At 52.3% G+C, this 13,729-nt stretch overlaps 7 protein-coding genes and 1 non-coding gene across 8 annotated transcripts; 6 read left to right on the forward strand and 2 right to left on the reverse strand.

Annotated features, from left to right (window-relative positions):
* Window positions 1–78: 78 nt before the first annotated feature.
* On the forward strand, window positions 79–429 carry GNI_019520 (hypothetical protein; the record flags this gene model as incomplete). The annotated part of the gene is made up of 1 exon (XM_011135933.1): window positions 79–429. The coding sequence occupies one exon, from the start codon at window positions 79–81 to the stop codon at window positions 427–429; it is 351 nt and encodes a 116-aa protein (XP_011134235.1).
* Window positions 430–1,954: 1,525 nt separating this feature from the next.
* Window positions 1,955–2,027, reverse strand: GNI_019530. The gene has a single exon. It is a non-coding gene; the product is annotated as a tRNA-Ala (tRNA).
* An 80-nt stretch (window positions 2,028–2,107) lies between these two features.
* GNI_019540 (putative transmembrane protein) lies at window positions 2,108–2,880 on the reverse strand (the record flags this gene model as incomplete). The annotated part of the gene is made up of 3 exons (XM_011135934.1): window positions 2,108–2,367; window positions 2,544–2,676; window positions 2,776–2,880. The coding sequence occupies 3 exons, from the start codon at window positions 2,878–2,880 to the stop codon at window positions 2,108–2,110; spliced, it is 498 nt and encodes a 165-aa protein (XP_011134236.1).
* On the forward strand, window positions 2,881–5,883 carry GNI_019550 (putative carboxypeptidase; the record flags this gene model as incomplete). Its single annotated transcript, XM_011135935.1, has 2 exons — window positions 2,881–3,157; window positions 3,323–5,883. 2 exons carry the CDS (start codon window positions 2,881–2,883, stop codon window positions 5,881–5,883), a joined length of 2,838 nt encoding a protein of 945 aa, XP_011134237.1.
* A 304-nt stretch (window positions 5,884–6,187) lies between these two features.
* GNI_019560 (hypothetical protein) lies at window positions 6,188–8,751 on the forward strand (the record flags this gene model as incomplete). The annotated part of the gene is made up of 2 exons (XM_011135936.1): window positions 6,188–8,020; window positions 8,512–8,751. 2 exons carry the CDS (start codon window positions 6,188–6,190, stop codon window positions 8,749–8,751), a joined length of 2,073 nt encoding a protein of 690 aa, XP_011134238.1.
* Window positions 8,752–10,061: 1,310 nt separating this feature from the next.
* Window positions 10,062–10,814, forward strand: GNI_019570 (sulfite exporter TauE/SafE protein; the record flags this gene model as incomplete). The annotated part of the gene is made up of 2 exons (XM_011135937.1): window positions 10,062–10,387; window positions 10,469–10,814. 2 exons carry the CDS (start codon window positions 10,062–10,064, stop codon window positions 10,812–10,814), a joined length of 672 nt encoding a protein of 223 aa, XP_011134239.1.
* Window positions 10,815–11,646: 832 nt separating this feature from the next.
* Window positions 11,647–12,492, forward strand: GNI_019580 (diphthine synthase; the record flags this gene model as incomplete). Its single annotated transcript, XM_011135938.1, has 1 exon — window positions 11,647–12,492. One exon carries the CDS (start codon window positions 11,647–11,649, stop codon window positions 12,490–12,492), a length of 846 nt encoding a protein of 281 aa, XP_011134240.1.
* Window positions 12,493–12,767: 275 nt separating this feature from the next.
* Window positions 12,768–13,370, forward strand: GNI_019590 (putative exonuclease; the record flags this gene model as incomplete). The annotated part of the gene is made up of 2 exons (XM_011135939.1): window positions 12,768–12,800; window positions 12,936–13,370. 2 exons carry the CDS (start codon window positions 12,768–12,770, stop codon window positions 13,368–13,370), a joined length of 468 nt encoding a protein of 155 aa, XP_011134241.1.
* Between the last annotated feature and the right edge of the window lie 359 nt (window positions 13,371–13,729).

A 13,729-nucleotide genomic window follows, 5' to 3' on the forward strand; every position in this document is an offset into this window, starting at 1 on the left:
TGGTACAAGAAGTCCGAGCGCATCACGCCCTTGGATAGACGGTACCTTGCCACCGAACTTGACATGACAAAGACCAGCATGGGCTTCTTTATTGAGTACACTCTCCGGGTACTCAAGGGAGTCAGACCCACTGACCTCGACAAAGACTACGCCTCACCTCTGGAGAAAGACGTGCCATTCGCCGACTCAACCGCTTGGACACCCGACGCCGAAACCATGGCCAGAGTACACAAAGATTTCCTTGTCAAAGACATCCTCATCGGCCAGATTCTCGGAGACGTACCACGACAAGACCGACCCGCTCCCATCTTCTCCAGGAACGAGCTCATGGAATTCGGCTTCAAAGCCAAGCTTGTCAAAACCTTCGTCGAAGGCGGAGACAGACCCGAAACCACAGGCAAGAACACTGTGCAACAACAAGCCGACTAAACGTCGACTATATACTGTGCTTCCTATGGACTGCATTTCCATGCTGCCAGCCTTGCCAGCCGGCTTAGGCGGCCCGCTCTCGAATACGGACTTCGGGTACAATTTTTTTTGGAAGCAGTGAGAACTCCACTCCATGATCTGCTGGCCGACGGAAACGTCCTAGATGACCGAGGCGACAATTGACCACGCGACACACGATACATGCTCGCGAGGACTGTTCCAACGAGGGCTGTTCCAACGATCGAGGCAGCACAACCAGTCACAGCCGCCAAGCGGTTCCAACGGGGGCCAGCACTGCATCGATCACCCACGGAGATACTCTTATCTCAACCGCACTTGCTATTTCGATGCGCCCGCGACAACCGTGGGTCTCTCGAAGCACTAAGCGACGGCAGACGAGAGGCCCACGGTCGTCACGGGCGTCAACAAACCACAGACGGCGCCACCTCGAACTCATCACAACCGTAAGTCAGTCATATGCCTCCTCGCCCGCTGCCAACCACTGGGGTGCCATCCGTGCTTAGTTTGCCGGACCAAAAACACTGAAGCCTCTGGTCATATCTTTCGGATTCAACGATTTAATGAAAGCACTAGCTAGTATCAAAATCAACTCCCTTAAGAGCGATTGTTGGCGATGTTCGCATCAAACGAATTTTTTTCAGTCTCTGAAATTCGACGGATCTTGCGCAGCTATTTGTAGGCATGGTCCGGAGTATAGAACAAATAGTGTGTCTGTACAAACACACGTACGGGGAACCTTTTTAGACCAACGTTTTAACACAGACAAACCTGTTCTAGGATTTGTTCCGTCTCCGACCCCATCCGACATCGCCGCTGTTCGTCCTCCGCACCTGTAAATGGGGTCCGTGGACCGAAAACCGCGACAGGGCGAATGAATACTTTGAGCTACCGGCTCGTTTCGGGGCTTACGTCAGAGCTACGATGGCAGATGCTGTTCGAGTCCGCATGGTTGGGAAATACTGGGTTACTGCAAAAAGTGGGGGCGATGTTGCGTTGACTTAAGAATATTGAGGATAATGACAAACCTGAAGTTGAGGATAATGACCAACCTGAAGTTGAAGGCGAGATCAAATGGAGTACTGCAGGTTGGCATTCACTCTTCGTTCCTTTGCTCGCTGAGCTTGATACGTATATTTCCGCAGATATGCGAGACTAACATGTGCGCTGGTGGATACCTAACAATGTTGCGAAGTTAGATTCAATGGGATTGCCGTGTGCTCAAGCAATCTTCTTCCACGTGACGATCTATACAGAGGTCAAAATGTGGGCTAGATATAAGCGATTGGCGGACTTCGGTCTAGCTGACGCTCTAAGTTTGGTCAGTCAATGGTTATGGACGATAATGTGTGATGTAGAATAGAATCTCTGTACTAATCATGCACGAAGTGTGTGCACACACTTTTTTACAGACATTAACAGCGCACGACTTGCTCTCACTCCAGACTATCAATGTGGAACTGTTCTAGTTCCACATTATCGTCGCTTCTCACCAACTGAAGAATTCTGGACGACCTGGGAATCGAACCCAGTACCTCTCGCATGCGAAGCGAGCGCTCTACCATGTGAGCTAGACGCCCGGAGTATGGAGTGAGAACCGACTTCTCGGTCGTGACGCTGCCTTCGGGGCAAGTATAGCTTGGGGTTGCGAAAAAGTTGTTCAAATCTTCTGCTCTTTCCTATTCCTTACCGTAACGGGTTTTGTGTTCTCAGGCATGTCAACAGGCCGGAAGGGGCCTTGAAGCTTGCTGTTTTGAATCTTTTTGTTCAGGTGACCAAGTACCGCGTTCATTCTAGCGACAGTTAACCACAGGCCAATATTCATGAAGCAAATCCAGAAATTCCTCTCAGCTCTGGATACGGAGATCTTCAAACGGTCTTCAGCATCAACGGATGCCAGCATATGCCCTGCAATAACGTCTACGAAGGAAAAATAGATAACGGTGATGCGTTAACCGAAGCAACCCCGGGCATCAAGCAATGACAATGGTCGGGCTGTAGTAGACCGGTGGGTGAGGGGTGGGTCTCAGTAACAGGGACAGGATGGTTGGTGGTGCAGACGGATAGGGAGGGGTGCAGACGGATGCAGCTCTTACTTGATGTGAATTCCCGATATCTAGATTTGGTGTATCCGAGATAAGAAATCTGTACAAGGAGCCTGAAGGCGCTAATTCCAATGAGGATAAACTTCAGCTTAGCACGAGCATGCTTCCCTACACCCACTCTCAACTAAAGTGCGAAATAATGTCAGGGGACAGTCCGTCTGTGAGGGGAAGTGATTTAAGTAAAAGGGCATGGAGCCGCGGGGGGAAACGTTATAGGAGTTACATTAAGTATGGCGTTAACAAAGCGTTGGGTTTGCCCCAAGTCCAATAGGAGAATAGCTATCAGCACAATGGCTGGCGTCGGCAAAATATAGGCTTCAAATTTCATATGCGCCTGTTTTTTCTTTGGGGATTCGTAAAGGGAGGGATCCAAGAATTGTTTAATGACGGGATCGGCCACCATGCATACGGGTTCCCATCCTACGAGGAAGTGTTCGAAGCCCTGGATCACCTCGAAGGCTCTAATCCCCTCTTCATAACGAAGATTCCCATTGGACTGTCTTACCAGTGTCGTGTAATCTGGTCGTATCTGGTCTCAACGAAAGGAATACAAGACCCAAAAGTCTACGCCAACTCCACCAGCTTCATGCAATATGCCCTAATGAGTATTCTAACCACCTCCTGCCAGAACTGGCAAGGCAGGGATAAACCACAAGTTCCTCTGGTTTATCCCTATACCTGTTGTTGGCTGCACCCCTAGTTGGTTGTCCCCAACCGCATCAACGTTTCTGCTTCGCCGCTTCCAACTCCATCACGCGTGATTCCTTCAGAGTCTATTGCCGAAGAAGAATCGATTGCCCGTTGCAGTAAAGAGGTTCGCCAAGGGGGCGGGGAGCGGCGACAGCAGAGGGACTTTCTGTGGCTCTCCAGCCATCTGGACGCGGTGGACAGATTCTTTAAATCCCGCGATTCGGAAGACCGCGTGGTCACTATTGACCCTGCCAGCCCTGAAGTCGACGCCAGCCCTGAGCCGGACGGCAACCCTCAATTGGATGTCTACGCCGGACCAGATGGCAACCCTGGACTCGACGGCAATGCTGGACCGGATGCTGAGGACCCCGAAAACGACCCAGACGCCATAGAAGAAAACAGCGCACAATTAGAAGGGCAACAGTTCGCCGGCAGGGGGCAGTCTGCCCCTGTCCGAGGTCTCTTTGCGACTCTTTCAACGCGGTTCTGGCGGATGCCATGGACAAGCGTGCCTCGCTCACTGACGTCCTACTCCGTCACGGAGCAGGGCGCCTTCCGAGAAGAACACCACAACCCGTCAGGGTACAACGTGTGGGGATATAACCCGCGGTGGAACAACCCGGGGGCGTATGGCCCCCGGGGGTACGCAGGTGCAAGGGGCTACGGTACTGGGAGGCCACGGGGTTACCGACCGTGGATTGCCCCGGGAAGGCCGACCAGCTATGTAAGCTCGACGGGATACGGAGGCTCGCCGGGTTATGGAGACTCGACGGCGCCGTGGACTCGAGATCTGCAGTCGCTTAGCCAAAGGCGGTTGCGGGGAGTGCCGGCTGAAGTGAAGCCGTCAAGGCTTTCAGTGTTCCTTCGTCGTCTGGGTGTCTTCAGGCAGGACCCGTTTATTCGCGGTTTCCGTCTGAAGAGCAACACGTGGTCGGGTCCCCGGGTGAACTCTGCTGGTCGGACGGTGGAGAAGGTGGAGGCCCCGGCAGAGGCACAGGCGGTGGCGGACAAGTCGTTGTGGCTGAAGCGTCTGGACGTATTTGGGTATGCGGATCGCGGGCGTGTGCTGATGACGGCTTTGCATCATGCGCGTGAGCCGACGAGTTTGACGGCAAGTTTTACTGTATTCTATGGAATAGTAGATAGTTTGAACAAATTAGCTTTGGACCCTGCAGTCGGGCGATCGGATCCCGAGGACGGCTTGGTTTCGCAAAATGCACTTGGCAGCTTGATGTCAGGACGCGACATTGTATTCGTACCCTTCGTTAACCCCGATGGATATCGCGCAATCGAGTTAACAAGGAATCCCATGATCCGCAAAAATCAAAGGCCCACCTGTACCAACAATCCAACCAACTCAACGGCCCTCTTGAACGGGATTGATCTCAACCGCAACTACGGCAGCACCTTTGTGCGTGAGCACTCGCCCTGTCACACCGAGGAGTATGAAGGCACACACGCTTTCAGTGAGCCGGAGACGCGCGCCATCCGCCGCCTCACCCGCCTCTTCCGGCCCCAGATTGCCCTCAACTTCCACGCCTACGGGGACCTCTGGACGCGGCCTTGGAACTGCTGCAGCAACCGCACACTGTCGAGACGAGACAAACAAATATTTACTGAGATCGCGCAGTCGCTACATGGCATCGAGTCGTTCGGCAGCGCACCCGAACTGAAACAGCTCGGGTACGTGGCGACAGGCGAATCCGATGATTGGATGATGGAAGAGTACGGCACTATTTCCATGTCCCCGGAAATTGGGCCAGAGGAACACGAATTCTACCCCAAGACCTTTTCTGTTGTCAAGGATATCAACAGAGACAACTTTAACAGAACTATTAATGTCATCACAAAGGCGGGCAGCGAGCTCAACATGCTCCTCGAGCTGTGCTCGCCTCGCAGAAACCAGCTATCCATTGTCAACTCTGGTCTAATGGACACAGGGCACATCGCGCTGGTCTACTCCAAGCTACCCGGTAAGGAGGCTGAGGTTGCAGCACAACTCATTGACCACGTCAAGGTGTCCACAGCTAACCAGGTAACCGGTGACCAGGTAACCGGTGACCAGGTAATCGATAATGCAGCAGTTAGCCCGTCTAACTTTACTAGCTTCATAAATGTCAATGTCCCCATTACGGACGTCTCAGCCCGCTATCGCCCGTTCGCCTGGACCGCTGTTCCGGGGGAGCCGGAGGTGCTGGAAATCGACAATATCTCCGCCAGAGCCTCGTTCACAGATCCCAAATTACAGTTGGAGGAAGGAGCCGCCTACCAGTTCTGTGTGTACAATTTATCCGCAGAAGACGGCGACTACGAGGCCGGCGCGAAGGGTCGCCAACCCGAAATCCAAGTGGGTTTCAAAACTCGTAGACACGTCGCGAAATCGCCAGCAAGCCGACCGTTGGTCACTCCTGCGGTAATTGACGACAAGAAGCTGGACACCCGGAATACTGTTCGATCGAACTTTGGTGGGCAGAAACGTGACACGGGGGTTGATCAGTACTGGGAAGGAGGGCAACGTGCTAGCTTGGCTACTCTCATTATGGGCTACCAGTGCGGAACAATAAGTAACCTGGGCTGCAGCACTGACGGCGCCTTTCTGTATGTGCCTTTGAGTGTGAACCTCTTGACCACTGCCCAATGATTTGAGCGGAAGCGACTGCCTGACAGACCGCCTAAGTCATTCTGATGAGCCAACCATTGTGGTGGGCTAGCCACCATTGGGGATCGTCATAGCGGGGAATCGTAATCGTGTTGGAGCTCTCATAGTTCGGCTTCCGGCTTTATTAGGCCGAATGAATTAAATCTCATTTTCTTATCTCCGCGGCCGCGCTCGAGCGACTTGATGCTGGGGTGACCTGGAATGTTGGGGCTGCTCAGGGGGTGACCTGGGCGGGGTCAGGCGGGCTCCCGATGGTTTGGAGTGATTTTTTGTTTAAACCAAAATAATGGAGTACGAACGAGCGTATGACGAGAAGGAGTACGGTCGGTCCTTGGAGATACTGTTACCGTTGTTGTCTAATGACGGCTTCGGGACATCGGTCGGCGATGGTTTGAGTCGCGACGTAAGTGAAGTAGTGTTGCTATCCGCTTTGGCTAGCATGATAGAGGTCAGACGACATGACCAGTACAGCGTAGTAGATATTTGGAATGATGGAAGCGGGAAGATGCCAGCAGCGGCAACCAGGAGTCAGTGCTCGCTGCTTAATAGAGCTGAGGAATTGGTTAGACCCCTTCTGCTCAAGCACCTGGGAGATGTTTGCCCCGAGATTTTGCACAACGCATATATTTACTTCAGTGATGACGATTTGCTGCGCCCGCGCTTGGAGAGGGCGCTGAATCTATCACGCATCGTCGAACACATCGACACCTGCTACTTGGGCCAGAAACCAAAACTAAACACAGGCTCTGCCGCGTCGCAGGCATCTGTTATGCCATCGCAACCTTGTGATATGGGAAATACTGCAGGGCCCGCCGGCACAGCTGGAAGCGCAGGAGTTGTGACCAAGTCCTCAGTTGAAGCCCAACCACCGAGTACCAGTATGGGAGGTACCAGTATGGGAGGTACTAGTATGGGAGGTACCGGTATTGGAGGTACCGGTATTGGAGGAAGTAAGAACTCCAGCGTCGGAAGCAAAAGCTCGAACATCGGGAAGAGTGTCAGCGCCGGAGGAAAAGGGCGGAACAAAAAGCCACAGCAGAGCTCGGCCTTGAGGCGGAAACCGCCGGTGGCTTTGCTGCCATACCGCGCGTTACAGGTAACCACAGACGACTTCTACCTGTACATCACCTACCTGTGGTCGCATCCGGAGATTGCGCGAAATAGATTGGTCCTTCTGCACAGCAAACTCTCCCGAGAAGTCGAGCAGGCTTCCGATGCCGATTTTGTAGGCCTTGTGGCCCACGTAAGAAGGTGCCTCGCATTTGCACAACTCAGTGAGGACACCAACAAGAGAAAGGACCACCCAGTGGTCCCCTTAACCCTTGGTAGCACCATGCCCCTCCTTGGAGGAGACCCGGCTCAGGGAACCTCATCAACTCAAGGAGCGTCATACTCTGCAGTTCACGGAACGTCGGCGGTCCACGGAACGTCAGCAGTTCAAGGTGTAGAGACTTCCGCACAGAAAGGTGCCCGGCGTCCTGCCAAAGGCGCCTCCAACAGCAATGGTCGAACGCAACAACCGAGAAACCCACAGTTCCCCACCCAACAGAAGGACAGACCGCCTCCCGAGGATGAAAAGGCGGCAGTCCTAGCCGAGAACAAGGCTGCAGCCGACTTCCAGTTGGTCCAAAGCCTTTTGGGCTGCGCTCTTCCGATGCAGCTTTGCATTGCATGTCCCCACCCGAGCCTGTTGCAAAAGTTGAACAGTCACTTTGATCGATTAGTGCTGAGGTATCGACAGGATCCGACAGGCGTGGCTGCTGCTCTGGAAACGTCACGCCGGAAAGCGCTGGGGCCCTATCCAGCGGAACTTGGTAACATGCAGCTGGCGGTTGACCGGTACCTAAATTGTACTACTGTCCGGTCCGCCGTTCAGTTGGCGAACGCACTTAGGAAATTGGGCAGCAGCCGAAAAGATGTAAAACCCGAGCTGCTGCGCACTTTATTGAAAGCATTGTGTGAGCTGTCGTGCCACAACCATCACGTGATGGATGCATTGCCATTGTCCATGGTATTGGACTACGTCAAAGATGATACACTGCTGCTTCGCACCATCCACCGAGCACTTGGACGAGGTTCTCCCGCCCTGAAGCAGTGGTATGAGATTCTTTCTAACCGCGTAAGATTCCCGCACCCTCCCCCCCTGTCGATAGCATCGGGCTTCTGATGTCTCTAAAGGGCGGCATCAGAAAGTCTTGGCTATCACCGTTATCAATCAACCGCCAGCCGCTGGTGCCAACCTGGCCGTCAAATTCAGCTAGCCTAGCGATAATGACTGCCGGGCTCGCAAATGCCACTCTGACTGTCGCTGATTGATAAACGTTGCCGTAATAAACCGATGATAGTCCACTGCCGAAAGCACGCCGGTGAGGGCAACATGCACCTCCTCACTGCGGCGTACTTTTGCTTTGGGTCTCGGTTTAAATTGCGCGCGCTCTTGCGCGCGCGCACACACTTTCGCGAACACTTTCCTTCACGCATGCCGCGCTGCGCCTCCGAACAGGCGGCGCTAGGTTGCACGGGGAGGGATACAAAGCACTTCCGCATACCACCGATGAGCATGTTTGCAAGTTGGATAAGTATGGTGGCTATGTGAACGTTGTTTTTTAGCACGACGAGAAAAGTCGGGAACTGCGAGAGCTAGTTGCCGCAGGACTAGGTAAACCAACAATCGAGACGGACTCCACACCAGTAGTCAAGGATTACCAAAGATTGACTCCTGATCAATTTGCGGATCAATACGAACTCCAGTTGCCGGATGAGATTTTCCTCATCGATGCTGAGCGCCTCTGCACAGAGCTTAACGCCAGCAACCTGTTGAGGCAACGACGACTTCGTTTTTATGATTAATTTAAATGGAGTACCCATCTCGATTTCTGTTTTTCTTGGTCTCTTAGGGTCCACGATCTGCTTGTCCATTCTAGCGGCCGTTGCGGGCACCGGAGGAGGCTCATTGTTCCTGCCACTATTTTCCTTACCTTTAACCGATGTCCATGACGCTGTCCCGCTAAGCAAAAGCGCTGTACTTGGAACCGGCCTTGGCGCCTGCTTTGTCAACTACATGAAGGCCAGACAATCTCAGTAAGCACCAAAGCACGGGTGCTGGTACAGGTGTCCACCAATGCAGGCGTCCACAAATACGGAAGTCCACAAGTACAGGCGTCCGCAGGTGGTTGCTTTCAGACACAGGTGGTTGCTTTCCGAAACGGGTGGTTGCTTTCAGAGACATGGTCAACTATGCGATTGTTACGCTAATCCAGCCGGCGACACTCTTGGGCTGTTTGTGCGGCGTGCTCTTGAACCTGTGGTTTCCGTCGATTGTCATTACATGTTCAATGGTGATCATTCTGAGCATTACTGCCTACAAGACCTTTCAGTCGGCACGAAAAATGGAATCGGCGGCGGCTCCCATGTGGAAGAAGCGAGTTGGTCTGACTGGTGACCGCGAGTTTGAACCCCTTTTGGTCAAGAGTCCTGATGGGCACAGCCCGGATGGCCGCAGACCCAATGGCTACAGCCCCGATGGCTGCAGACCTAATGGCTATAGCCATTATGGTTACAGCCCTAATGGTAGCCCGGATGGGCATAGCCCGGATGGGTATAGCCCGGATGGGCACAGCCCGGACAGCTGGAGTAGTGCTGGTGGAGAAATTCCGTCCACCCCTTTATTCCAGGAATATAGTGTTTCGCTGGAGCCGGAGGTCCGGGCTCGCCAAAAGTGGAGCCCGGGAGAAGGTAGCCCCTACGGGCCGCCGCCGCCTCAACTTTGGCAGCCGAAACCGGGATGGGTATCCAGGCCGTCGGAAGAAGGAAGCGGGGCGGCGAGCGACTTCTCGGTGTACATGGACGGGGTAAGTGAAACCGACGGCAGCCTGGCGGTCCTTAACACACCCACAGCGGACGGGGTCTATCGGGGGATATGTCTTGTTGGCGGAACCTCGCCCGCTCAAGTGCAGGTGGGCGAGGTGCGGGTAAATCGCAAACAAGAGAGTCGGAAAGGCCTCCGGGAGGAGGAGTTTCGGAAGACAACCCCGACAGCAAATAGCACGTGTGTGTCCAGTGATTCCGAGATTGATACCCCAGACCGGCTTGAGGACCGGAACCCTGCCTTATTCATCGAGACCAGCGGATTCCAGCTCAAGGAACTTGCGTACATGGGGATGGTTTGGATGATCAACCTTCTGTGCTTGACTATGTCGGGTAGCACTGTGGCTCTTATCTGTGGCACACTACGCCAGAAAATATGGCTCTGGGGGGACATCTGTTTTCTCATTGGCTTCATCGTCTTCACTTATAAACGACTGGCCAGACAGAAAACTGTTGACGACCGGAACCTGCAATGGCTGACCTCTGTCAACGCTCTCACCTACTGCGGCCTAGCCTACCTGGCTGGCGTCGGAGCAGCCCTACTGGGCATCGGAGGAGGACTCATCAAATCGCCTCTTCTCATTGCCATCGGGTTACGACCAATCAGTGCAGTCGCGACGTAAGCACTTTACTTATGAACGCACGTGTCATGTGAGTACACTGGTCGAGCGTAACAACGGTGTAACAGCTACCCCTCTAGGTCTAACTACATGGTGGTTTTTACGGCATCCACGAACGTACTGTCGTACATACTGGCTGGGCGTTTAAGCCTCGTAGAGCTGCTGTCCTTCGCTCCCCTGTCGTTTGTGGGTGGGATAATTGGCGTGGTGGTTTTGCGCAAACATTTTGCAGGAACGACTGTGCAAAGTACGCTGGCGCGGATCCTGGGCTGGACCATCATTGTGGGCGGCTTGGCCATGCTGGCGTCGGGGCTGTACACGCGGTTTGGGAGACACATCTCTGACGAACGCACCTTCGGCGACGCCTGCGATGACTTGCACGAGAAGAGGCCCTTTTTCAATGTGCTCCTACAACACGATTTATAACCGGCGCGGACCTTGCGCGTGGTCACAGGGCGGCGAAATCCCACTGGGCGGGAAGCTAGCTTGAATAGAACTGACTTCTGGGGGTCGACAAGGCGGGGCGAGCGACGAAGCTGAGCAAGTTCTCAACGACTGCCGTGGATATGCTCGACGCCACACTCTCATTGACGGCGGCACGAACACCTTCTACGAAGAGAGACACTCGTGGAACGTACAGCAACAGATACGGTGCATAGGCAGATTACAAAGAAGACATGGTCGCCAAGGTCGGCGATAAAAGCTGAGCTTACTTCGAATGGAAAGCAGACTGGAAGCCGCCGTATTCAAGGCAAATACGAAAAGAGGCTGTGCAACATTCCCGCTCATCACAGAAGAAACGGCCGTCCACAAAGCATAGTTACCTACACGTATTTCGCTTGATTCCTTTCAGTTAATATATGCCACTCGATATACGTTCGGTCCACGCGGTGATATTCGTGGAGTGTGCTTACTCGCGTTTTGGAGAGCTTGGTCCCGAGTCAGTTTGTGTACATCTCGAAGGGGTACTCCAGTGAGCAGTCGCCTAACCGAGTGGTATGCGTAGGTGGAAGCGAATCCGAGGGCGAAAGCCCCTCCTATTTCGTCGTACACTTTCGACATGCCAAGGAGGAGGACAAATACAAAATCACAAATGAACCAACTTTGTCAAACAAGCTCGACAGCTAAGTGCCAGTGAGATGATGGCGGGATGATTGGATGGCAGGCAGGGTCAATCCCTGCCAAGGGGGTGTCCCAAGAGATTCTGCCTCAAATGGGCCACAACCCACTTCAAGATGGGGGGGGGGGATAATTAATTATGGTATTATATTTAGTAGGTTTAGGATTGGGTTCCTTGGATGATGTGACGGTGCGTGGGGCGAAGGCCTTGGACGAGAGTTCATATTTGTATTTGGAAGCGTATACTAGCGTGCAAGAGGATTTAAGTGTTAATTTTTTGAAGGAGCGATATCCGACTAAGGAGGTGATTGAAGCGGACAGAACAATGGTTGAGAGTGCATGTGACGATATGTTGGAGCGTGCTAAGAATTCGGTGGTTAGTTTTCTTGTTGTTGGTGATCCATTTGGTGCCACGACACATGCGGATTTATTTCTTCGTGCTAAGGAAATGGGTGTTGAGATCAAAATATTTCACAATACGAGTATCATCAACGCAGTCGGTACGACAGGACTTCAGTTATATCGATTCGGACAGGTGGTCTCTATACCATTCTTCGATGGCACTTGGAGGCCTACATCATTTGTGGACAAGATCCTAGAGAATTTCCAAATGGGACTTCATACTCTTGCATTGTTAGATATCAAAGTGAAGGAACAAAGTGTTGAAAACATGATAAGGCAGAGACCTATATTCGAACCACCAAGGTTCATGACTGTTAATCAGGCCGTCGAACAAATCCTCTCCGTGTTATCCGACAGAAACCTACAGGAAGACAATGTGCAGCAAGTGGAGAAGCATATCCTCACTCCTCAATCGCTGGCCTGCGGTGTCGCCAGAGTCGGCTGTAAAGATCAAGTCATCAGATTCGGGACTCTAGAAGAACTACGACACTTCGATTTCGGTAGGGAACTGCATTCTGTCATCATCTGTGCTCCTGAACTGCATGAAATAGAAGAAAGCTTCAGGCAGTTATATTCCAAATAACTCTCATCTCCACTCAACTACAATTCTATTTAAGAACCAATCTGCTTTGTTCCTTAGCTTGATTCATTTCGTGAACAGATGATTTAGGCAAAGAATTCACGAGCTTTCAACGAGGCAGTTGTTTTTAAAGGATCTGCTCGTCAGCTGCGGCTGATTTTTTTACAGAAACATGGAACTTTGAGTAGGCTTATGCATTTGATGATTCGATTCGATGGTTAGGTATGTTCGCAGATGATCGTTTGTTACGAACACCAAGATTTTCTAAAGGACCATGCATGATCCCAAAAGACATCCTATGCTGTTTTTGGGTAAGTAAGCTTTGCAGACATGTAGTCTTGCACAGTCACGTATGCGTGTACTATCAATATAGGCAATGGGAGGGATGGAGGAGCCGTTTGGCATGGAGGAGCCGTTTGGCGTGATGAGCGCACACGTGTTTTTAGGATTTAGAATCAACTGGATTGCGAGTGACGTTGGATAATATTATCCAGATTGGATGTACATGTCGTTTGTTTATCAGCAATGGAAAGAACCGACGTAGGTTGTTCGATTACATACGCGACGGGGTAGAACATGACTATACGCGTTATGTTAAGACAGGTTCGAGGATACCCACCGAGATTTCCAACCTTACGGGTATAACTAATAGACTGTTAGATGATAAAGGTACTAGCCTGCGGCACGCGCTAGATGACTGGGAAAACTGGATCCACAGCTTACTGCGCAAATGCCCCAGGCCGACATTAACCGAAGTGTGGTTCATTGCTCACAATGGCAATCAATTTGACCTGCCCCTGTTGTTCTATCAAGAGATGACCTTACTCAAACAACAGCCGGGCACTTTCTTGAAGCAGGTCAGCCTTCATGTCCCGATGTGATCCAGCCTTGGTTGCGATACCCTTAAGTGACAGATACTGCCCCCTGACATTCCAACACTTTTGTGCTTTAGGTTGGGGTGACGGGCGTGGTAGACTCACTCGTGCTATCGAGAGCATTATACTATGCTCAACGGAATGCCCAAGGAGAAGTAACTCAGCTAGTCGCTCGGAGCCATCGGCTGAGTGATTTATATACGTCCAGATTCGGTTCGCAGATGCCAAATGAACATAATGCTCTATGTAAGTCGCTCCCCTGTTATAGCTGTTGCCCCCTCCCCCTCCCCCACCATCCATTACCCGCACCGTGTTTATCCCGCACCGTGTTTATCCCGCACCGTGTTTACACATGACATGCAATT

The sequence above is a fragment of the Gregarina niphandrodes genome (assembly GCF_000223845.1).
Source record: "Gregarina niphandrodes unplaced genomic scaffold scaffold00003, whole genome shotgun sequence".
NCBI lineage: Eukaryota > Apicomplexa > Conoidasida > Eugregarinorida > Gregarinidae > Gregarina > Gregarina niphandrodes.